This window comes from Aquarana catesbeiana, linkage group LG08 (genome assembly GCF_042186555.1).
Source record: "Aquarana catesbeiana isolate 2022-GZ linkage group LG08, ASM4218655v1, whole genome shotgun sequence".
Lineage (NCBI taxonomy): Eukaryota > Metazoa > Chordata > Amphibia > Anura > Ranidae > Aquarana > Aquarana catesbeiana.
The window spans coordinates 39,608,442-39,633,031 of NC_133331.1; the positions used below are offsets into that span (position 1 = coordinate 39,608,442).

The 24,590-nt window shown below is 43.3% G+C and overlaps 1 protein-coding gene across 1 annotated transcript in view; it reads right to left on the bottom strand.

Moving 5' to 3' along the window:
• The window catches only part of PTPRE (protein tyrosine phosphatase receptor type E), a 314,657-nt gene that overhangs the window by 167,012 nt on the left and 123,055 nt on the right, over window positions 1-24,590 (bottom strand). The window contains exon 2 of the mRNA XM_073595734.1: window positions 3,632-3,743. Within this exon, the coding sequence (XP_073451835.1) occupies window positions 3,632-3,743 (112 nt within the window). The remainder of the gene's footprint in view (window positions 1-3,631; window positions 3,744-24,590) is intronic.

The window sequence follows — 24,590 nt, forward strand, 5'->3', positions numbered from 1 at the left end:
TGTCAAAGGTGACACTAGTTAGGGAGGTAAATATATAGGTTCGCCGTCAGTGTTTTATAGCGACAGGGACCCCCATATACTACCTAATAAAGGTTCTAACCCCTTGATTGCCCCCTAGTTAACCCTTTCACCACTGATCACCGTATAACTGTTACGGGTGACGCTGGTTAGTTTGTTTATTTTTTATAGTGTCAGGGCACCCGCTGTTTATTACCTAATAAAGGTTTAGCCCCCTGATCGCCCGGCGGTGATATAAGTTAGGTTTTAGGGTCAGATAGGGTCTGCGTCGCCCCAGGCAGCGTCAGGTTAGCGCCAGTAGCGCTAACACCCACGGACGCAGCGTACACCTCCCTTAGTGGTATAGTATCTGAACGGATCAGTATCTGATCCGATCAGATCTATACTAGCGTCCCCAGCAGTTTAGGGTTCCCAAAAACGCAGTGTTAGCGGGATCAGCCCAGATACCTGCTAGCACCTGCGTTTTGCCCCTCCACCCGGCCCAGCCCAGCCCACCCAAGTGCAGTATCGATCGATCACTGTCACTTACAAAACACTAAACGCATAACTGCAGCGTTCGCAGAGTCAGGCCTGATCCCTGTGATCGCTAACAGTTTTTTTGGTAGCGTTTTGGTGAACTGGCAAGCATCAGTGGCCTAGTACACCCTGGTCGTAATCAAACCAGCACTGCAGTAACACTTGGTGACGTGGCGAGTCCCATAAGTGCAGTTCAAGCTGGTGAGGTGGCAAGCACAAGTAGTGTCCCGCTGCCACCAAGAAGAAGACAAACACAGGCCCGTCGTGCCCATAATGCCCTTTCTGCTGCATTCGCCAATCCTAATTGGGAACCCACCACTTCTGCAGCGCCCGTACTTCCCCCATTCACATCCCCAACCAAATGCAGTCAGCTGCATGAGAGGCATTTTCTTTATGTCCTCCCAAGTACCCCTACCCAACGAACCCCCCAAAAAAGATGTCGTGTCTGCAGCAAGCGCGGATATAGGCGTGACACCCGCTATTATTGTCCCTCCTGTCCTGACAATCCTGGTCTTTGCATTGGTGAATGTTTTGAACGCTACCATACACTAGTTGATTCTATATTGTGACACAAGTTGCGGGAAAAAGACAATTTTATTTTTTTTTTTGCACAAAGTTATCACTAAATGATATATTGCTCAAACATGCCATGGGAATATGTGAAATTACACCCCAAAATACATTCTGTTGCTTCTCCTGAGTACGGGGATACCACATGTGTGGGACTTTTTGGGAGCCTAGCCGCGTACGGGACCCCGAAAACCAAGCACCGCCTTCAGGCTTTCTAAGGGCGTAAATTTTTGATTTTACTCTTCACTGCCTATCACAGTTTCGGAGGCCATGGAATGCCCAGGTGGAACAAACCCCCCCAAATGACCCTGTTTTGGAAATTAGACACCCCAAGCTATTTGCTGAGAGGTATAGTGAGTATTTTGCAGACCTCACTTTTTGTCACAAAGTTTTGAAAATTGAAAAAAGAAAAAAAAAATTTTCTTGTCTTTCTTCATTTTCAAAAACAAATGAGAGCTGCAAAATACTCCCCATACCTCTCAGCAAATAGCTTGGGGTGTCTACTTTCTAAAATGGGGTCATTTGGGGGGAGGTTGTGCCACCTGGGCTTTCCATGGCCTCTGAAACTGTGATAGGCAGTGAAGAGTGAAATCAAAAATTTACGCCCTTAGAAAGCCTAAAGGCGGTGATTGGTTTTCGGGGTCCCGTACGCGGCTAGGCTCCTAAAAAGTCCCACACATGTGGTATCCCCATACTCAGGAGAAGCAGCTGAATGTATTTTGGGGTGCAATTCCACATATGCCCATGGCCTGTGTGAGCAATATATCATTTAGCGACAACTTTGTGCAAAAAAAAAAAAAATTTGTCACTTTTCCGCAACTTGTGTCAAAATATAAAATATTCCATGGACTCAACATGCCTCTCAGCAAATAGCTTGGGGTGTCTACTTTCCAAAATGGGGTCATTTGGGGGGGGGGGTTGTGCCATCTGGGCATTTTATGGCCTTCAAAACTGTGATAGGTAGTGAGGAGTGAAATCAAAAATTTACGTCCTTAGAAATCCTGAAGGCGGGGATTGGTTTTCGGGGCCCCGTATGCGGCTAGGCTCCCAAAAAGTTCCACACATGTGGTATCCCCATACTCAGGAGAAGCAGCTGAATGTATTTTGGGGTCCAATTCCACATAGGCCCATGGCCTGTGTGAGCAATATATCATTTAGTGGCAACTGTTTGTAATTTTTTTTTTTTTTTGTTGTCATTATTCAATCACTTGGGACAAAAAAAATTAATATTCAATGGGCTCAACATGCCTCTCAGCAATTTCCTTGGGGTGTCTACTTTCCAAAATAGGGTCATTTGGGGGGGGTGGTACTGCCCTGCCCTGTGTAAATTCCAGAAAATGTACCCTAGTTTGTAGGCGCTATAAATTTTGCGCAAACCAATAAATATACGCTTATTGACATTTTTTCTTACCAAAGACATGTGGCTGAATACATTTTGGCCTAAATGTATGACTAAAATTGAGTTTATTGGATTTTGTTTATAGCAAAAAGTTCTTTTTCCGTTTATAGCGCAAAAAAATAAAAAACGGCAGAGGTGATCAAATACCATCAAAAGAAAGCTCTATTTGTGGGAAGAAAAGGACGCAAATTTCATTTGGGTACAGCATTGCATGACCGCGCAATTAGCAGTTAAAGCGACGCAGTGCCAAATTGTAAAAGGTGCTCTGGTCAGGAAGGGGGTAAATCCTCCCGGGGCTGAAGTGGTTAAGCTCAGCATTTAGATGCAGAAAAAAAAAAACTCTTCTGTTTTCTGTTTTTGAGAGCATTTTTCTGGCAGAGAAAAATGCTAAAGACTCCTAAACGCTAGTACAAGAAAATGCTCAAAATTAGCTTTTTTTTCTGCCAAGAGCACTTAATACCACTTGAAGGGCACATAGTTAACTAATATGCAGTAACAAGTTTTGTTTTTAGGATAACTTTATTCCTTCATATTTCCCATCCAAGGTCTTATATTGACTTGTCCACCATGTAGGCAGATCCAAGTTGTGTGGCCCATGGGGAACCACTCGACCACCGCTGGAAACTCTCTAAGCTGACCCCAAAGTCTTCTGTGCATGCATGTACAAATCCTATTGATTGCTATGAAGAGGCCGTCCAATGGCAGGTCTCACGACAGATGGCCTTCTTATAGGAATGAACAGTATTTTGTTTGGTGCATACACCGAAGACTTTGAGACCAAATGCAAAAGTATTGAGCGGCAGCTGTGCAGTTCCGAGTGGGCCTCATAGTGTGGCTCTGCCAGGATCATGGACAGGTAAATGTAAGATCTTGTGAAAGTCATCATTTATTGTTTCGCCTTTCAGGCACCCACAGACATGGACAGAAATGCAATAATGTAAAGTGGACCTCAAGTGAAAAAAAAATAAAAAATACATTCATAATTAGATATACACAAGTAACTGCATTGCAATCCATGAATGTGTTTTTGATTTAATACATTAGTTACTCAGTGAGTGGGATACATATTTCTTTAGAATTCTGATATTTCCCAAGAAGGCAGCTCAGAGTCTTGTGCAATTTTCTTACTTGGTATGGTGGAGTAAGAGGCAGTTGTATGATTCCCATGTGCAGACAGCACTCGGCCTAGTGTAATACCAAGGTACACAGCTGGTGATGAAATCCACCCCATTGCAGCTGCCTAAAAATACACACACAAAAAAAAACTATATGTAAATCCACATTTATGGCTTCAGAAGTAAAGAAAAATTAAAACAGTATACCAGTGAATCACATACACCATGCATCCTCCTATTGTATCCCAGTATGCTTATTCCAAACATCCTTCTGAAAATAGATTTTCATTGTCTTGGGTGGATATACTTTATATGTCAGCACCAAACAGCTCAAACATCATGAAAGAAACATTATCCCCACCCCCTAGGAGCTGCCCTGAATCAGTCCATACAAAAGTTATTCCTTATTCATGATTATGTCCCCAAAGCAGAGGTCTCCAAACTTTCTAAACAAAGTTTCAGTTCACTGTCCTTCAGGATTTAGGGGCCTTAAGGGCTTTAGTGGACAGTAGAAAATGTCCTGGTGTCTTTGGCAGTAAACAACGCCCCACCATCGGTTTTAGTGGGAGGAATAGTTTTCCATTGTTGGAATCAGTCGGAGTAATGGGGCCCTATTATTGATAACAGCTGGAGTAATAGTGCCATGTGATTAATATCAGTGGGAGGAATAGTACCCCATTATTGGTATCAGTGGAAGAAATGGTGCCCCATTCTTGGTGTCAGTGGGCGGAATGATGCCCCATCCTTGGTGTCAGTGGGAGGAATGATGCCCCATCCTCCCATCCTTGGTGTCAGTGGGAGGAATAGTGTCCCACCATTGGGGTCAGTGGAAGAAATAGTACCCCAAGGGCCACATAAAGGCAAGCAAAGAGCCAAATCTGGCCCCTGGGCCACAGTTTGGAGACCACTGCCTTAGAGGAAATGAAAGACACTATGGGGGAGATTTACTAAAACTGGAGCACTCAGAAACTGGTGGAGCTGTACATTGTAGCCAATCAGCTTCTCACTTCAGCTTGTTCAATTAAGCTTTTACAATAAAACCTGGAAGCTGATTGGTTTCTACGCAGAGCTGCACCAGATTTTGCATGCCTCTGTTTTAATAAACCCCCCATGGCTTTTCAGGCATGCCTTCCCAAATGTAACATATATTTGAACAAATTACAAACTTCTCATTACTGGGGTCACAACAGTAACAATTCAACATAATCCCCCCACCCCCACCCCTTTACACTTCTTCCCACCCTTATTCCCTCTTTTCCTTCCCGTTACTCTATTTCACCTTTTCCATTCTTACATGAGATATTAAATCACTCATCTTGACTCTTTGATATAAGTCGCGCTTCTGGAACATATGGTTGATTTGAACATAAATGCTGGCATAGACACAAACACATGTAGAAATCAACATTTCCTCAATACATGAATGATCACTCTTATTTATCAAGGGTGGTGACATTGTATAATTAGGCAGTGAACTAGATAGATAGATAGATAGATAGATAGATAGATAGATAGATAGATAGATAGATAGATAGATAGATAGATAGATAGATAGATAGATAGATAGATAGATAGATACACATATACATACACACACACACACACACTTTTGTATGTAGCCCTGATAGAACAAATGGTTTCCTATGGTGTAAGCCAGTGTTTCTCAACTCCAGTCCTCAAGGCGCCCCAACAGGTCATGTTTTCAGGATTTCCCTCTGATGAAATGGCTGTGATAATTACTAAGGCAGTGAAACTGATCAAATCACCTGTGCAAAATAATGTATGCCTGAAAACACGACCTGTTGGGGCGCCTTGAGGACTGGAGTTGAGAAACACTGGTGTAAGCCTCACAAGTGGTAGCAATTATTTGCACATGATCATCCACTGTTCCATCCTACAACTTTAGAATTCTGCTCATCTCTAAAGCCTCGTACACCCGGTACGATTGTTGGCAGGGGATTGTCTGTTTTCTAAAGAAAACTCTTTAGAAATTTGACCCATGTATGGCCAGCCTAACACAGAATAAAGAGCTACAAATATACTAGGAAGTAGCCATGAGGATTGCAGATGGGATGGTGGCTCGTGAGCCTGTGAGATCTGGGGACCCAGCACTAGTCTGGAAGCTATTATACAGCCATCAAGCTGTCAATACTTTCTAACAAACACACGTCTTGGCTGACATAGGCCTCACTTGGCATAAACTGAGCAGCAAGGCAGAATGGCTGTGTTGGATCCTCCATAGATCCCTTAGGAAATACTGGTAAATGATTTCAGTGTAGCTATTTTGCCAATGCCAGATATATGAGGAGCCAGTGATCAGAACATTCACATTTTCAAAGGACTTGCCCTTTAAAGAGAATCACGGCTAATTACCTTTGCTGGAAGAAGAATCAACCTTTGAGCCACACGCAAACCATTGCAGCAGCGAAATGTAAAGCATTTGCCCTGGAATTATTATGTAGCCCAATGGGTGGCCAATGGCTGCTTCTAAATGAGGTTGTTGGTCTCAAGTCAGGAAAAAAGGGACGAATCCTTTCAATAAAAAAGTCATTAAAAAAAAAAAAAAAAAAAGGAGGGCAAATATAGGAGGCTGCACATTATTTACAGATCACAGAGATGAATCACTGATTATAGTTCAGTTTATGGGTCGCCTATCATATGACATTTTATTCATGTGGATGTGCGATGACTGCACGTCTACATAACGTCCCTAATCTGCCCGCATCCTCTACCATTTATCATAGAGAACTCCATTTCCAAGGTGCAGAGAGGAACATGTTATAATAAATCTAACCACAGACCAGTAATGGATCATTGAAAGATATACTGCTGCCACGTACACTGACATAAATTACAATTGTTCATTTCAGATTGAGACAATTGTGTTTATTTGGGGCTGTCGGCTGTAACAAACACTGAGGTCACACAATACTGTGCGATTATCACGGAGCTCACAAAATATTGTGCAATGAACACTGAGGTCACAAAATACTGCAAAATTCTATAATTACTTTTGATTCACACTATAAGCGTTTGTTACCCCAACACTTCATATTGCTGATATGCGGCTGCTGTACCATGTACTTGTATGAGAAAGTATCCTGTTCTCTTTATATTGCTTCCTATATGTGAAATCCCTGGTGTGCCTGCCAGTTCTCTGCTTTCCCATTAAAGACTGACCACACTAAGCAGGAGAGCACACCGTGGTCAGTTCTATAGCCGTGCTGGGAACTCAGCCTGCTCTCCTCCAATGATCAGACTTGTCCTGACATGCCCCCACTGCACAGCCATTCACTGGCAAGCTCAGTGTGCTGCTGCTTCTCCCCCCCCCCCCCCAACTCTTATGCAGCTAAGAACAGAGGGAATGTGATCACTTATGAAAAACGGTATTTATAATTTTTTTTTACATCTATATAAAAATGTTTTGCCTTTCATTTCTATTTGAAACTGAATGGGTTGTTTTACAAGGTCATCATTTACCTTCTTTAACCATCTTTCTTATCTTTAACCATCCCCAGAAAATCCTTAGGAACACTGACATGACAATATTTAATAAGCAAAGGAGCAATATTCCAACAGCAACTAAAGTAACCAGTTAGCAGTCGCTTTTCACTGGCCCCAGCCAGGGGCGGATCCAGGGGGGGCAACAGGGCAATTGCCCCCCCCGAAATAACCGCACTGACAATCTCACATGTCATTGTCACACTCACTTGCTGCCGCTGCCTCTGCCCAAGTCCCTCTCTCACATCAGCTGATCAGCGGCACCGAGAGAGAGACTCGGCTAATGTAGTTATGGCCGCACTGACTGATCAGGATACTAGGAGGGCCGCCTGGCGTCTAGCAACGAGTCACGTCAGTGAGTCACGTCGGACTCGAGTCTCAGAGCCGACGTGACGGTGAGGTGACAGGAGCTGGACTGCCTCAAATAGGGGGGGGACAGTTGCAGTTTAGTCAATTTAAACGTTAGAGTAGAGACTTTGAGACTGTGTGTGGTAAAATCAGTTCTGTTCCAGCCTTACCTAACTGCACTAACATGTCCAGCGTCCACAGTCAGTGGTGGCAGAGCGCCAGCATTCTTCCTTCTCCGCCCCTGACTGTGTTGGCCCCACCCACCGGCACCTCCTCCCTCCATCTTCTCCACACTACAGGCCTCCGCCGCCCCTGAGTTAGTGTTGGCTCCAGTGACTGGGCAGGCAGCAGAGAGATTACACTACCTCTCTGCTGCATGACTCTGGGAGTCTGGGACACAGCAAGAGACAACCAAAACACCACCTTAGCAGGCAAGTGGCAATCCGCAAGGTGTGGCAGGTGACGTGGCAAGTGACAATCTGCATCTGGTGGCAGGCAAGTGACAATCCAGAAGGTGTGGCAGGTGACGTGGCAAGTGACAATCCGCAACGTGTGGCAGGTGACGTGGGAAGTGACAATCTGCAACGTGTGGCAGGTGACGTGGCAAGTGACAATCCACAAGGTGTGGCAGGTGATGTGGCAATCCTCAAGGAGTGGCAGGTGACATGGCAAGTGACAATCTGCATCTGGTGGCAGGCAAGTGACAATCCACAAGGTGTGGCAGGCGACGTGGCAAGTGACAATCCGCAACGTGTGGCAGGTGATGTGGCAAGTGACACACTCAGGGCTCCCACTGATTCTGCATTATGGTGAGTTGAACTATTTCATTTTATAATACAATGTAATTATAGAAATAATGCGCTTCAATCATCCTGACACTGTAACAACCATGGTGCCGGGATGATTGAAGCGCCAACACCAGCCGTTTCCCTGATAAATTGCCCACAAAAAAAAAAAATGATTTTCTGGCAGTGCCCCTCCCGAGACTAGACTCTGGATCCGCCCCTGGCCCCAGCTCATCAAAGTGCCTGCATTGCTATTATCAGCTAGCAGGATTCTTACTTTTCTGTTTCAATAACTTTGGTAATTACAAGAAAGTGGTTACCCTCACAAGAGTTTAAACAGTGCATAAATAGTTGCTACTATTGGAATTTTGCTCTTTTACTTATTAAATAGGGCTGAATATTCCATCCACAGACCCTGACCCATTCAAAGGATGATGATTAGCCACAAAATATTTGCCTATATCGTTGTAATACTAATATATTGTGACCATAGGAGAATCATTGGTGAATTCTTTACTAAGCTAAGTCAGTAGAATGGTGATGGGTTTGTGTAGAATGGAGTGGGTCTGTGATAGTTAGCTCTAGTGAGCATTCCTTTGGGCTAAGGTTTGTGAGTGTGAAGTGAGAAGTCTTGGGGTGGATGGACAATGCAAAAAGATATAGATGTGGTAACAAAGTAGGTGAAGGGATCAGGAGAAAGAGAAGCAGGAGACAACTAGGGGAGGTCACAGGCAAAGGGGGAAGGTTTGAGGGTCAAAGGGGTAACTAGGGTCAGCTGATAGCCTCCCATGGCTTCCACTACCATTTATATGCCGATGACACCCAAATCTATCTCTCTGCCCCTCAGCTCACCCCATCAATCTCCTCACGCATCACTGATTTACTAACAGACATATCAGCCTGGATGTCAAACCACTTCCTCAAACTGAATCTAATCTATCTAAAACTGACCTCTTAATAATTCCCCCCCCCCCCCCCAAGTGCCCCTTCCCCTGACTTCTCAATGGCACAACTATCAGTCCGTCCCCACATGCCAGGGTGCTAGGGGTAACCCTAGACTCTGAACTGTCCTTTCAGGCCCACATCCATTCTCTGTCCAAATCATGCCGCCTCAACCTCCGCAACATCTCTAGAATACGCCCCTTTTTTAACCAATGACACCACCAAGCTTCTAATTCACTCCCTGGTAATCTCTCGCCTCGACTACTGCAATTCCATCAATGGATTACCTTTACAGAGACTATTCCCCCTTCAGTCAATAATGAATGCCGCTGCAAGACTCATCCACCTTACCAACCATTCAGTGTCCTCCCCCCTCTCTGCCAATCCCTCCACTGGCTTCCACTCACCCAACAAATAAAATTCAAAGTACTAACAATAATTTACAAAGTCATCCATAACTCTGCCCCCAGCTACATCACTAACCTAGTCCCAAAATACCAACCAAGCCGCTCTCTTCGGTCCTCCCAAGACCTCCTGCTCTCTAGCTCCCTTGTCACCTCCTCCCATGCTCGCCTTCAGGATTTCTCCAGAGCTTCTCCCATCCTTTGGAACTCCCTACCCCAATCTGTCCGACTGTCCCCTAATCTATCCATTTTTAGACAATCCCTGAAAACCCTCCTCTTTAAAGAAGCCTATCCTGCTTCTAACTAACGCTGTTTTACTTCATCCATCAGCTCATCCCCCACAGCTATTACCTTTTGTATCAATTGAGCCTTCCTTTTTAGATTTTAAGCTCTAATGAGCAGGGCCCTCTGATTCCTCTTGTACCAAATTGTAACGTAACTAATGTCTACCTTTATTTTGTTAAGTGCTGCGCAAACTGTTGGCGCTATATAAAACCTGTATAATAATAATAGTAATAAAAGTAGGATTTTCACTTTTTTTCCCCCAAATCTGCCCTAGGAAATGGAAGCTAGGTTTTGGCTGGCTTCCATTGAAAATACTAAATAGATTTATGGGCACTATGGTACAGGAAAAGGTGACGGGTATCCTGTATAATGCCCAAAAAGCATACTTTAAAGTCTGGTCTCCCTGGATAAACCATCACCAACTCCCTATAGTGAAGTTATGGCCTCCACTCTTGCAGCATGTGGTTGCTACACGGGACCTGCCCTCCCATGGTCAGAGTTCCTCCTCATAACCCTCTTTTCATCCCATCTTCTCCTTTTGTAGTCCTTTTTTCATTACTTCCTCCCATTCTCTCGTTTCCTCCTAATCTTTCTTTGCTCTCCATACACATTCTCCACCTCCAGATCTTGCTTTTCTTCCTTCCTCCCTTACATTACTGTCAAAATACCATTAAAGGTGGTAATTTTATTTACCATTTCAATTCCTCAGGTAAGAGACTATCCCCACCCCTCCTATGATATATACCTGCTTAGAGACTGCAAGCTCTTGTTTGTTTTCAATTGCTTTCTTCTACACCCTAACTAGTGGCTATGATATTGTCTTTCATGGTCAACAATAAGATACACAGCACTGGTATCCTACTGTATCTTATTGTACTGTTGAACTTCTTTAATGAGAAAATGAGTAATGTCATTGTAGAAGAAAACACTAAAAGGGATGTTGTAACAGTGTCACACAGCGATGGAAGAAACTTGTAACCTATTACAACAGCTAGGAATCATTTCAGGGCCCCATGCTGCATTAAGAAAATAAAGAGAAAAAAAGAGTCATATCAACTTGCAATTGCTTGCTATGGACTACAAAAGCATTTATGTCCTGTAGCACTTCCATCAGAATAATGCCAGCTTGTGATTATTTGTTGTGGACGATAGCGGGACTTGTCTCCCGTAGCACTTTTTATAAGCTTTTTTTTTTTTTTTTTTTTTTTACTGTGTACTGTACCAATTATTCTACAGACTATAAAAATAAAGGCTGTAAAACAATTGACTGAGCCTAATATGTCAGGATCTTAAAAGATCACTGCCCTTAGCCACAAAGCAACCAATTCAATTCTTGTTTTTGCTCTTCAACTTTTTTTAAACGTTCTGGAGTAACAGTTTTAATGTTGGATACTTTGACCAATTTGTCCCATCTCATGAAACCGGATTCTTTCCAATGGCTTGACAGCAAACCCACATTATTACACTACATTATTTATTGATTGGCCATGTGCAGGAACGGGAAAGAAAAATGAGAGTAGAAGATTGCTCCCTAAACATCCAAATACTGGAGCTGCCATCCTTATTCTCTAGCCTCACTGCATCCTGAATCACTGACCTAAAGCCGAATGTGCATGTTTTGGTGTTCTCACGTCAGTGGATGCATATTTGTCTGAGGTTAGTGACTCCCTAGGTCAGCCATTTTCAACCAGGGTTCTGCTGGACCCTAGGGTCCTCCAGAAATGGCTAGGGATTCCTTAAGCTGTGGCTGATTGACCTCCTATTTGAGAGTGCCTGCAAGGTTTCAGAGTCAACTCCACTTAAAGAGCCATCTGTATGACGCTAATAATCTTTTTGTCCACCATTGTTAGGGGACTCTTCCTACTGGCCACAAATGTAAAGGGGCAATTTTCCCACTGACTTCTAATAAATTGGTTTTAGCAGAGGATCCCTAAAACCTGAAGACTATTTCAAGGGTTCCTCAAGGTGGTCAAGCAAGTAGATGATGACAGAATACTATATGGAGCGCAAAATATAGAGCCTTCAAACTAGTTTGTAATGGTCCTTCCCATGATTTTGGTTCTCTGTGATAAGACCTGTTTGACTTGCCTACAGCCAGCACCAACATCCAGGCTTCTGTTTTCCAACTGTCATTCTACAGGGCTGGTAAGACGCTGACTGGCTGCTGTAGGACAACAAAGACCATTTACTGTATATAAAAGATGCTTTGATAAATAAGGCTGGAAACGACATGCCTTGTTAAGGACAACACAGTTGTTCTCTTTGACATTTTAATAATTGAGGCTTGGTGTAAGGTAAACCCTTAGGTCAACATTATTGTGGTAAATATGGATGGTGCGAATAGCAAGAGTGCTGCTTGGATCTTCTGGTATTTATGGGAGCCAAATGTCTTGTTTATTACACCCATGTGCTGTGGCATGCTGACTGTTAGAGCTATAGTACACATTACTGGTAAGGCTCCTACAAATGTGTCCTCGCAGTTGGTTCTTTAATGCTCACAGATATCTAAGTCAAGAAGAAAGAATGGCTGTTCTCTATAGAAAAAATATTTCCCATCAAGACAATGGTGGCTCTTTGTCTCTGGTACTAGCAAGAAGAACACAAAACAACGTGCCTCTGTTGCCCAAGCTAAATAATTACTGCCTTTGTTTTAGACCAGCTTTTTCTCCTTATTATATTTTGGAACAGTATGCTCATATTTTAAAATCCACTTCTACCTTTAGGAGAAACCTTTTCCATTCTGCATATGGTCCTTCTTGCTTCCTGCCTTGTGCGACTTCTCTCAAGCTAAATCCTTTTCACTGCAGCCACACTTCCTCACCTTATATTATAGGCTGGGGCCTTAAATTGTTTGTAAACCATTACAAGTACCCAGTGACTGGCCTCAGATGATACACAGAGGTGAAACAAATCTTCCTACATAAGTTGTACCTGTGTAACTTCAGTCGTCTTTCCCCTACATCCATTCAAAGTCTCTCTGAAAAGCAGGGAGTGGAGAGCTTACAAGAGGAACTGCAGTCTGCTCACATAATTTGTAATAAACTTCTTTGCCATTCCAACCACTTTGCATATTATGTTATATATACTGTGATTCTGTACTTGCCAAATATGCTGCAGAAATCTCCCTCCATTGAGTCTGTCTGCAACCATTTTAACTGTGGGCAGCTGAAGCTGCTGCCTGTTCACTTCCTGGGTTTACACAGACACACAGAGGCACACCTCCAGCTCTGCAGCTTTCATTGGTCCTCTTATGACTCACCCCCCTCCCATCCTGGAAAACTCTCAGGAGAGAGAGTGTTGTGCATGATGTCATAAGCCTAGGCTTTTTACCAGACAAGAAACAGGAAGTGGGCTGTATAAGGTATTTACTGGCAGAAAAAAATAAAATGTTTTACTATCCAAAGTTAAAACAAGGGCTGAAGATTTAATAGATGGAAAGTTGAAAAAAATGACTGAAAGTCCACTTTAAGTTACATCAGTGAGGAGAGCTCTGAGAGCTGATTGGAGGATAGGGACGCAACCCCCTTCACACAGCACACAGGTACAGAGTTGAGGCTGTCAATCACAGGCTGTGCCCTCCCGCCCCCATTTTTCTCTTGGTGTCAGGAAAACTCGTCAGAAGTGACTCCTACAGGTGGCAGAGGAACGAGGCAGCAGACAGAAATTACACTTAGTGCTCTGGATTGAGACACGTACACACTATAGAGGGATATGCTTTGTTCATATTTCATGTCTCAGGTTTACAACCACTATAAAGACAAAACTTATTTTTCTTTTTTATGTCTTAGAAGAGTGAGGAAGAGTTGGAACCCATGTCTGGCTTTTACTGCTATTCTGGGGAAATCTCTATAACAAAGCCTATAAATCGCATAGTCTTACAAAAACCTGACCCTTCACTTTATCCAAAACTAAAAAAGGTTTTGGCTGGTTTTTCACTTCAAGGGTTAGCCCAAACCAAACTGTACTTTGGTTCTTGGTAGATTCTAGACAGTTAAATACGCTGACAGTCTTGAATTCTCTTGGAGAATCAAATGGTGAGATCCCAGAACTCGAGCTTGAAATGTACCGTTATGTAATCTACAAGCTTTCTTATAGCTTTGAAAGCTAGCCTGTCCCCCACTCTCTCCTATACCTTCATATTGGGGACACCTATCATAGTCATGGGCCAATAGGAGGGGGGTTGGAAGACGTTGGGAGGAATTTGGTACCCTAATAGGTTCTGAAGCTTGCAGATCGGAGCTGCACTCTTGAAGGCATCTAAAGCATTTGCACCTCTAGTTGTCTTCACTTTATAGCTGAGCTCACTTTTTTGAATGACAGGTGTTCTTTAACCAATTCCGGACCGCCCGCCATCGTTATACGTTGGTACTTGGACGTTGAATACCGTTGTTATGGCAGCATATAGCTGTTACTGTATAACCCCAGTATTTTCTGAAATGGCGGGCGGTCCGTTTAAGATAAAAATTATCTCCACCTTGAATTCGCCACAAGATTACTTTTATCGGCGGCGGGAGAGGTGCCCCCCCTCCCGCCACCTTCCGGTCGTCTCTGCAGCTTACCGGAGCAGTCAGTAGCGGGAGAGGATCCGATCCTTTCCCCTCAGAGGCACTAAGGCCCCTTTCACACGGACAGACCGTTCATGTCCGCCTGTCAGTTTTTTAGGCGGACCTAATTCGGCGCTCCATGCAGGTCTATGGAGCGATGGATGTCAGTGGTGGCAATGTCCGCTGACATCCGATCCGCTAAAATCAGACGTATGGCCCTACGTTCACATCCGTCCTGGCGGATCGGATGAGATCTGATGAAAACGGACATGCTGTTAATTTTAGTCCGATCTCTCCATAGGAATCAGTGGCGTTCTGACAGGCCCCTCCCCGCTCAGTGAGCAGAGACGGACCTTTTCTTCAAAGGAGAGATCTCCTGCTGAGCTGGCGGACTCTGCTGAGCGGATCCACCTCGTGGAGGAATGATGGAAGGAATGATGGCCCCCCACTCAACTCAATGACGTTGGATGACAAAAGCGACGTAAAACATCACTTCCGCCCAACGGCTTTAAAGGGACATTTCAATAAAAAATCAAAAAAAGACGACTTTAAAAAAAAAAAAACCGTATTGCATTCAAGTGTAAATATGAGATCTGAGGTGTTTTTGACCCCAAATTTCACATTAAAAAGAGGTCCTGTCATGCTTTTTTTCTATTACAAGGGATGTCTACATTCCCTGTAATAGGAATAAAAGTGATCCAAAAAATGTTTTTTAAAGGGACAGTGTAAAAATCAAAAATTAAAAGTAAAATAAATAAGGAAAAATAAAAGATGTTAAAGTGCTTCGTCCGTCTGGTATAAACAAGACCAAGGATAAATCCAAGGGAAAAAAAACAAGCTTAACTTACCGACCAGCCCGCAGACAACCAATTAAACCCGTCTAACAGTATGTGTTAAAAGCAGGGGTTTAGTCTGCACACATACAAAAAAAATTGGGCTTACTTTACTGTTTTCTTATTTTTAATTAAAAAAAAGTGTATTTAAAAAAAAAAAAAATTGCGTTTGTAAGACCGCTACACAAAGTGGTTAAAACAGAAAGGAAGACACTTGGCTTTATTATCAACCAGTGTATAGGACTACTGCACAGAATGCGCCAGGGATGGACTTTATTGTTTGGGAAGTACTGGGTGAGATGGAACAGCATGAGTAGACTGAAGATAAGGGAGGCCCCTGCAGAGAGAGACACTTGGCAGACCTTCTCACGGGGGTACGGGGGTAGCTATAGTCACAGCAGACCATGCAAATGTTACAGGGCCTAGAATCACAGGGGGCCCGATGCTGTCTGACAGTTATTTACTAAAGTATAACTAAAGGAAAAACTTTGTTTTGGAAGGAGTGGAGAGGCATTAGAATGTCTGTCGGGTTTTTATTGCGGTCTGTGCACCCATTAGGGCAATTCACATAGCTCCCAACTGTCCCTGATTTCGAGGGACTGTCTCTGATTTGCCTCATAGCGCCTCATTCTCATTAGAATTGTTAAAAAAAAAAAGCAATTGTGGGTTTAAACAATCAATTTCTTTTGTACAATTCTCCTTTAGGGGGGCGTGGCAGGGGGTGTGTCCTATGCCTACTTACTTTTGCTAATAGGTGTCCCTCATTCCCATCTCAGAAAGGATACTTTCCCATTATCACTGAAAGTGAAAAAAAAATCCCAAATTTTGGTAGAGGGGAAATCTTCCAATAGGAACATTAGCTCTGGTGACAACCAGTGATCTCTTCACTTTCTAGGGATTTCTTCTGACTTCCCGTTTTAGCTATGGGGCAGGAAGTGCAGAGAAATTTCCCCAATAGGACACAGATGGCAAAAAAAAAAGGAAGCCTGACAGGGCTTTTAGTGGTAAATATATGGGGCTATATGAGGCTGACAGGGCTTTTAACCCTCCCTTAGACCCCTTTCACACTGGAACGTTTTGCCGGTGCTATAGCGTTAAAAATAGTGCCTGCAAACCACCCTAAAACAGCTGCTATATTCACTACAGTGTGCAAGCCTGAGGGCTTTTACACTGAAGCGGTGCGCTGGCAGGGCGTCAGAAAAAGTCCTGCCAGCAGCTTCTTTGAAGCGGTGAAATCAATGGGGCAGCGCTGCAATACCACCGGCAAAACGCCGGCATTTTGCGGGCGGATTTAACTCTTTTTTGGCCGCCAGCGGGGGGTTAACATGCCGAATAGCACAGCTAAAACGACAGTAAAGCGACACTAAAAAAATACTTTACCGCTGACGGCACAGTGTGAAAGGGGTCTTACTCTATCCAAAATTGTAGCAATATTAATTGTTATATACATTTGGAGAACATGAATGTATACTGTATATAGAATGGGAATCTCTATACTACTTCTAAGTAAGAATGGCTTTATGGAATCACTACAGGATTTGCCTTTGATATGGAGAATGTAGGGGCAGAGGGGCCCTATAATGGTCTTGCCATCGGGCCCCAATACACATACAGTAGTTTCATCTCTGACACCTCTGTATGTCTATCTTGGTAAAATCATAACTATCTCTCTTCTTACTTCTATCTCTTAGACACGAACTTGCATGTACATGTTTGTATATACAATCCATAGACAATATACACCTCCTATAACGAAGTGACGCACATCTCTGCCGTAAGACATACAGGCCACTTAGCATAGAGATCATCTCTGGGGTGATTTTTGTCACTGAAAGATTTAATTACAGTGGAAACTTTTACAAGCAGCATCTTGCGACACAATAATAGTCCCCCGGTTGAATTCGTCATGAAAAAAAAATAAAATGACAGCACTGCCGGTGTAATTGGAAGTGTCAATAAATAACGTGACAATGAATGTAGGGAAGAGACATTGGGGGTTATTTAATAAAGGCAAATCCACTTTGCACTGCAAGTGCAATTGGAAGTAAAGTCGCTGTAGATCTGAGGGGGACATGCAAGGAAAATAAAAAAACAGCATTTTTAGCTTGCATATGATTGGATGATAAAATCAGCAGAGCTTCCACTCATTTCAGATCTACCCATTAGATTTAGAGCGACTGCACTTCCAAGTGCACTTTCAAGTGCAATTGCAGTGCAAAGTGGATTTGCCTTTCGTAAATAACCCCATTGATATGTTAATTTGTGATTATCCCGAGATGTAGAGTACGTCATGGCTGGAGCTCACAGTACTGCCAGTTGTAGTTGACCTCAGAATTTATGAGTGTTCCTGGATCAAGCAAAATGTTTTTTATAAGGAAATAGAGTCAGACAAACTTAAAGTAGTATAGTAATTGTTTGGCCTGGTCTGCTCAGAGGTTTCACAGGCTGGGAGTTTGATTGCTTCCCCCTGCCTCTGGAAGACGTTTCCAGAGCATAAGGCGGGAGATTCTAAATTACCAGCCTGAATATTTAGCAGGTTCCAGCCAATCCTTGGACAGGAGTGTCCAGGAGTGTCCTGGAATGGTGATGAATAGTCAGACACTGGTGAGCAAGGTTCCTTCTCCCCAGGAGTTTTCCAGAGCCTCCTGCCCTCAGGCATCCAATGGGCCGTACAGCTGCTTTTAGGGGCCTCAGTGGTGACAGGGCTGAGGGTCTGGATGGACTTTGCCAAAAGTTGATTGCAGAACCTCAACAGAAAGAATCTGGTCTTGAGAAGTGCTGTCTCACGCACTGGATTTTGTACAGAGGAAGCTGGAAGCTGTCCTGGGGACTTGTGAGTAATGACCCTATTTTACCTATTTTACCTTCATGCATGCTATGCATGAAGGTTTTTTTTTTTTTTACCTTCATGCATAGAGTGTTCAGCTTTCCCCCCAAAAAAGCCTTCAGTGTTCAGCCCCCCCCCAATACTGTAAGTACCCAAATCCGATCTCGATCCAGCAGTGAGCACAAGTGCAGCAACTCCCTCAGGTCTCTCCTTCCTCATTGGCTGAGATACAGCAGTGGGAGCCATTGACTCCTGCTGCTGTCTATCACAGCCAGTGAGGAGGGAGCAGGGGCAGGGCAAAGGTGGCTCAGGAGCAAGCATGCACTAATGCCCCCATAGCAAGTAGCTTGCTATGAAGGCAGTAGGCAAGAGGAAGGGGCAGTAGCACTGGCGGGGCACCCAAGAAAAGGAGGCTCAGGGCTGCTCTGTGCAAAACCACTGCTTGAGGTTTGTTATTTATAATAAAAAAAAATTAAAAAGGCAAGAGCCTTTAATATGACTTTAAGCTAATCTCTGTGACTGTAGTGTTTTGGAACTGCCAACCCAGATGCCAAAAAGACTTCAGCTGTGAGGCCTTGGACTGTTCCACACCCACTATTACTCGGGAAGAAGTTTGCCCTCTGATTACTAAGTGTTTGGGAGTATCCCATGCCCTGATCCCCTCTCCTGTTAAAATTCCTCAAGAAATAAACCCAAGAAAAAAGACAACTTCTAGACTAATTCATTGGAGCCACAGTGTATGGACTGGTGCTTGGTTGACTGGCAGCCAAGGTTGTAATGGTGCACAATAAAAACCTATGGCATTATGTAACAAAAAAGGCAAGCTTGATCCACCCACCGGCTTGTTGACAATTTTGGCCAACTTTTAAGCATTTTGCCAAGACACCCCTGAACAACCCGAAGACATCCCTAGGGTGCCACGTCACCCTAGCTGAAAAAGGCTGTTTTAGCGTAACACATTAAGCACAATAAAGTAAACATTCCCTAGTAAACTAAATTTCAATGCTGCTGGTTCCTACTCTCTCAATGCTGCTTCCCGGAACTTCTGGTCTTCACAGCAAAGAATTAACAATGGACAGTGCAGTCTCAATCCAGCTTGGAGAAGGGAAGAGAGAGGACCAAGGGAGTGCCTTGCCACCCTAGGCTATGGGGCTGTGTGTTTCTATTGATGTACACAGTGTAGGTAGACACAACTCTAGTCCTTGAATGCAAGGGTATCCACTATCATGGCACCAACATAAACAGGAACATAGGAAAGAATTTGAAGATAAAGAAATTGCAAACTCAGTGCATGATTTAAATGAGCTTCTGAAAGTGCTTTAAAAAAAAAAAAAAACAATCCGGCTCCTTTATATTTTTTGTTGTTTATTGTTAGATGTAACCTGTGCCATAAGTCCAGGTTTTATATGTTATGTAGGACACAGGATACAATAAAAGATTATACGAGCGCTCGCTGGGGTTTTACTGAAACCAATACTCAATACCCGGACTGTAAAACAAGCAGCCTGGCGTACAGCAGGTTCCCCGGTCAGAACGTCCTCGTACCAGCCCCCCCTCCTCCCCTCCACCACCACCGGATGCCTATTATGTATTTGTGATCCACGTTATCTCTGTATCTCTCTCAGGTTGTCACGTCATGTTCCCCGCCACGTATCATTAATAGCAGATGGTGCTAAAACATTTCACTGCCAAAAACCTTCCGTCTACAGTCAGAAGCTGGAAGAGTTGGAAAAAAAAATTTACATAAATATAGGTGAGGCTGCAGCTCGGTGAACAAGGATTACGTGGTATCGGGCCACAATTCCCACCAAAGATTCTGCCAGAATCCACCTTTTTGGCAGGTTTGATAATCATGCTCCTAAAGCATTTGCTGTAATCTTTTTTTTTTTTTTTTTTTTTTTTTACAGGTTGCATCAAGGGTCAAAATTTTACTTTTTTTTTTATTATTAGTATTATTATAGGCATTAACACAAATTGACAGACATGCTGCATTTTTTTTTCTTCTGGCATTTTCTTTTTTTTTCTTGTCAAATTTGTTTATTGTTTATTGAATTTTAACAATTAGTATACATAAGTAACAGTGGCAGCAAAAGAAAAGATCACATATATGGTAATAATATTGAGTTGTAGTTCTAACATAAACTAAAAGTAGTTTAACTAAAACAAATTTTATCATGGATCCAACGACTCAAAAGATTGCATCATACATTGTATAAGAGGATAAAACAAACTTAGACCAGGTTAATGTAAGATGACCTCAGATAATTAAAAAAATGGTCTTAACTATTAGGCCAACAGCATGTATAAAATTGGATAGGCCCCCCAAAGGGAAACTCAATACAGTGAAGCATGATGCCATACATATAGAAAAAACGGATTTAGGGCTACATGCACTTTAAAATAATACCTGGTGATCCTGTCATGAAGGTCAGTTTTCACACTTCCTGTTGAAGGGTGACAACAGTTTCCCTATTGTGCTCATGTGTTGTCACTCTGTCCCTTGCAAATTATGGATTTCTAGGGCTAGAATTATTGCTCTCGCTCTACCAATCGCAGCGATACCTCACATGTGTGGTTTGAACACCGTATTCTTATGCAGGGAGCTACTCACGTATGCGTTTGATTCTACACGCGAGCTCGGCGGGGCGGTGCGCATTTAAAAAAAAACATTTTTTTCTTATTTATTTTACCTTTTATTTTTACACTGTTCTTTAAAACAAAAAAAAACAAAAAATTCACTTTTATTCCTATTACAAGGATTGTAAACATCCCTTAATAGAAAAAAAGGATGACAGGGCCTCTTTAATGCGAGATCTGGGGTCAAAAAGTCCTCAGATCTTATATTTACACTAAAATGCAATACAAAATAAATAAAAATTGTCATTTAAAAAAAAAAAAAAACCCTTTAAGAGCTATGGGCGGAAGTGACGTTTTGACGTCGCTTCCACCCTGCAATGGTATGGAGAGGGGGGGGGCCCATCTCCCCCCTCACTCGTCTAAATACCCAGCATGTGAAAGGATCTGATAGTCTCCGCCGCTGCTCTGGTAAGCGGTGGAGGGTACCGAAGCGTGGCGGGAGGGGGGGCCCTCTCCCCGCCAACGATAAAAGTGATTTCACGCCGAATCCGTCACAGAGACCACTTTTATCTGAAAGCGGACCGCTTGCTGAAGAAGAGGATACCAGGGTTATGGTAGCTAGCTGCTGCCATAACAACGATATTCCTCTTCAAAGTTAGGAGGTATATCGGCATGCGGCAGTCCGGAAGCAGTTAAAATAATACCTGGTGATGAAGGTCCGTTTTCACGCTTCCTGTTGAAGGCTGACAACAGTTTCCCTATTGTGCTGATGTGTTGTCACTCCGTCCCTTGCAAATTATGGAGACTAGCAGCAATGATTTAGCCTAGTTAGGGCCTAGATCTACTTTGAAGGAAGTGCACCAACCTGCCAAGTTGCCAATCATTGGATTTGGGGGGGGGGGGGCATGGAGGTATGGGCAATACATTTTGTTATTACTCCTGCTCTTTTCCTGGAGTTCATCTTAAAAAAAAAAAGTAATGTGTCTAAAAACCAATGTCACTAAAGATATAAATGTGTAGTGTACGTGTGTGCCCACATTCCGCCTTGTTATATTAACAATTTACAACTGGTAAAAGGTAGTTGTGGAATAATGAAGTACCGGCATACCAGATGAAGCCTAATCACATTGACTTCTACATCATTTTCCGGCAGCTCCGCTCATTAGAGCCATGTCCCATCCACTGCTGACTGATTTTCAAGTTAGCAGAGAAGATGGCTCCTCTTGTCATGACAGCTTTATTCCGTGTAGTCGCTCTGTAGATGCACAAGCAGGGGGCAAGAGGTAAGATCGCAACGTTAAAAACAGCCACAGGAAGCCATTTAATAACTAAACACTTTCTTTTTAGCCAAGGATGGAAAACGTTCACTTCAAGTAACACAACTTAGGCCAATTTCCATCCTTGGATTTCTCTACCCTGAGCTGGTCTAGCTTAGTCACTACACTTCCCAGGATGTTCCGATCCGAAAAAGTGTAACGGAGGAAAACCCTACTTTTCCATCTGTTTTTGGATCGGATCGGGGGACGACGGACACTACGGTCCGTCATCATCCGATCCCCCATAGGGGAGAGCGGCGCTCTGACAGGTCCGTCGCTGCACAGTGTACAGCGACGGACCTGTCATTTTCCTGCTCAGCGGGGATCGGCGGAGCAATCCCAGCTGAGCAAGCGGATGTTCACAGGGCGGATCATCACTGATCCGCCCCGTGTGAAAGAGCCCTAAGTGTAAAAATATGTTGCTAAATGTTGGACCTTCATTAAATGTAACTATATTGCTACACTTAGAGGTACCTCTCTTCTGTTTTATACTCAGTTGTGACATGATGCTACTTGTATATCAAGACATTGCTTGTATACAGGGCTTTTTTTCAGGGGGAACGTGGAGGAACGCAGTTCCGGCACCTCCAGTACTAAATTTATGTAATGGCAAGGGGTGCTGGAGGGTCTATTAATGATTGCTGCTGGCAGATCTATAGTCTATAGCGACTACGCTGATGGGGTTCAATTTTTGCGCGGGGGTCTATTGTTGCTGGTGGAGGATCTATTGTTGCTGGGAGGGGGTTTTATATTCCTGGGGGGTCCGTTGTTGCCGAGAGTGTTGCTGGGGTGGATTTTTGTTGTGGGGGGGCATTGTTGTGTGAGGGATCTATTGTTGCTGGCTGTGCAGGGGATCTATTTTGCTGCTAACAAATTCTATACAAATTACTTAGCGCCACAGAATGATACTTGGTTCTGTATTCTCTAAAAGGGGCGGTACTGGGAGGTGGGTAGGGGGTGGAACCAAGGGACGGTGCTCGGAGGTGGGTAGGGGGCGGAGACAAGGAGTGACTTAGAAGGGGGGGGCGGGAATTCCTGCACCTATTCTCTGAGAAAAAAAGCCCTGCTTGTATATCAAGTCAAAATTTATTAAAATATTTTGCTTGTCTTGCAAAACGCTCTCAAACCAAGGTTTTACTGTATTTGGGTCACGTGACACATTTTCTTCAAATATTGCATGCGATACTGAAAATGTCAGTTCACTATCCCTTCCAAGAGCAGCCCGTCTATTGTGGGCGTGCAGGCACCGCCCCCCCAATCCATGCCCGCCGCCCTCCCTATCCACGTGTCCGACCCCTTTCAGGACACCAGACGCATGAATTACAGCGGCGGGGGTCTGTTTTTTAAGCACCTGATTAGAGCCAGAGGCTCTAATAGGTTTCAAAATAAGGTCGACTCGGGACACAGAGCATTGCATCTGGAGCCTACCTAGTTGTATTGCAACAGCGCATGAATAGAACTATAACTATTGTTATCTTTTGCAGCTACGCGCTTCATTTAAAGTCCCAACTTTTTGCCCTCCCCCTTTTATTCGGCCATAAACAGGGATGGAGGCATATGAACCTCATTTAGGTCATTGCCTCATATAAAGTCCCAAATACAACATTTCTCTTTCAAGGAATTAACTCATGCGGTATGTTAGTAGAGTTTTTTAGTGAACTGAATTTTTTTTTATTGAAAAAAACACTATGAGCCGTTTAACTGCTGATCTTAAAGCGTTTATTGGCCCGTAAAACAGGTGTAAAAATTTTACGGTTTATCAGACAAGGAACAAAAGTTCCCGTGTAAATGATCAGTATATAGATCTGTTTTTAATGCGCACAAATGGTCCTGTTCTTTCTTCCCAATGGTATACATGTATACGGCATGTCTGCAGATTCTTGGATTTTGTGTTATGAATCTGAACCCAGTGCATGTTTATGTACCTGTGTGAATGCCTCCACTGAAAACAATATGATTCTAATCTATATTTGTGGATCGGGAGGATTAGCACACTGAAAATGGACATAATACCCAGCTTTCTATACCCTTTTCAAACTATCCCTGTTCCTAGATCTTTTTTCTCAATTTTACAATCTGCTTTTACAAAGTTTATATGGGGGGCACAAGAAACCTAGATTAACCACTTGCTTACTGGGCACTTAAACCCCCCTCCTGTCAAAGCCAATTTTCAGCTTTTAGCGCTGACGCATTTTGAATGATAATTGCGCGGTCATACAACACTGTACCCAAATGAAATTTTTATCATTTTTTTACCCACAAATAGAGGTTTTTTTTGGTGGTATTTGATCACCTCTGCGGTTTTTATTTTTTGTTAAAAAAATTTTAAAATACAGAATAAAAAAAAAAATATATATATATATTTTTATATTTTGTTATAAAATTTTGCAAACAGGTAATTTTTCTCCTTCATTGATGTACGCTGATGAGACAGCACTGGTGGGCACCGATAGGTGTCAGTGATGGGCAATGATCGGCACTGGTAGGTTACATTGATAGGCAGCTCTGCTAGGTGGCACTGATTGGCACCACTGGTGGGCATTGATAGGTGGCACTGGTGGGCACTGACAGGCACAGATGAGGCAGAATTGCCTCTTCCTCTTCAGGAAC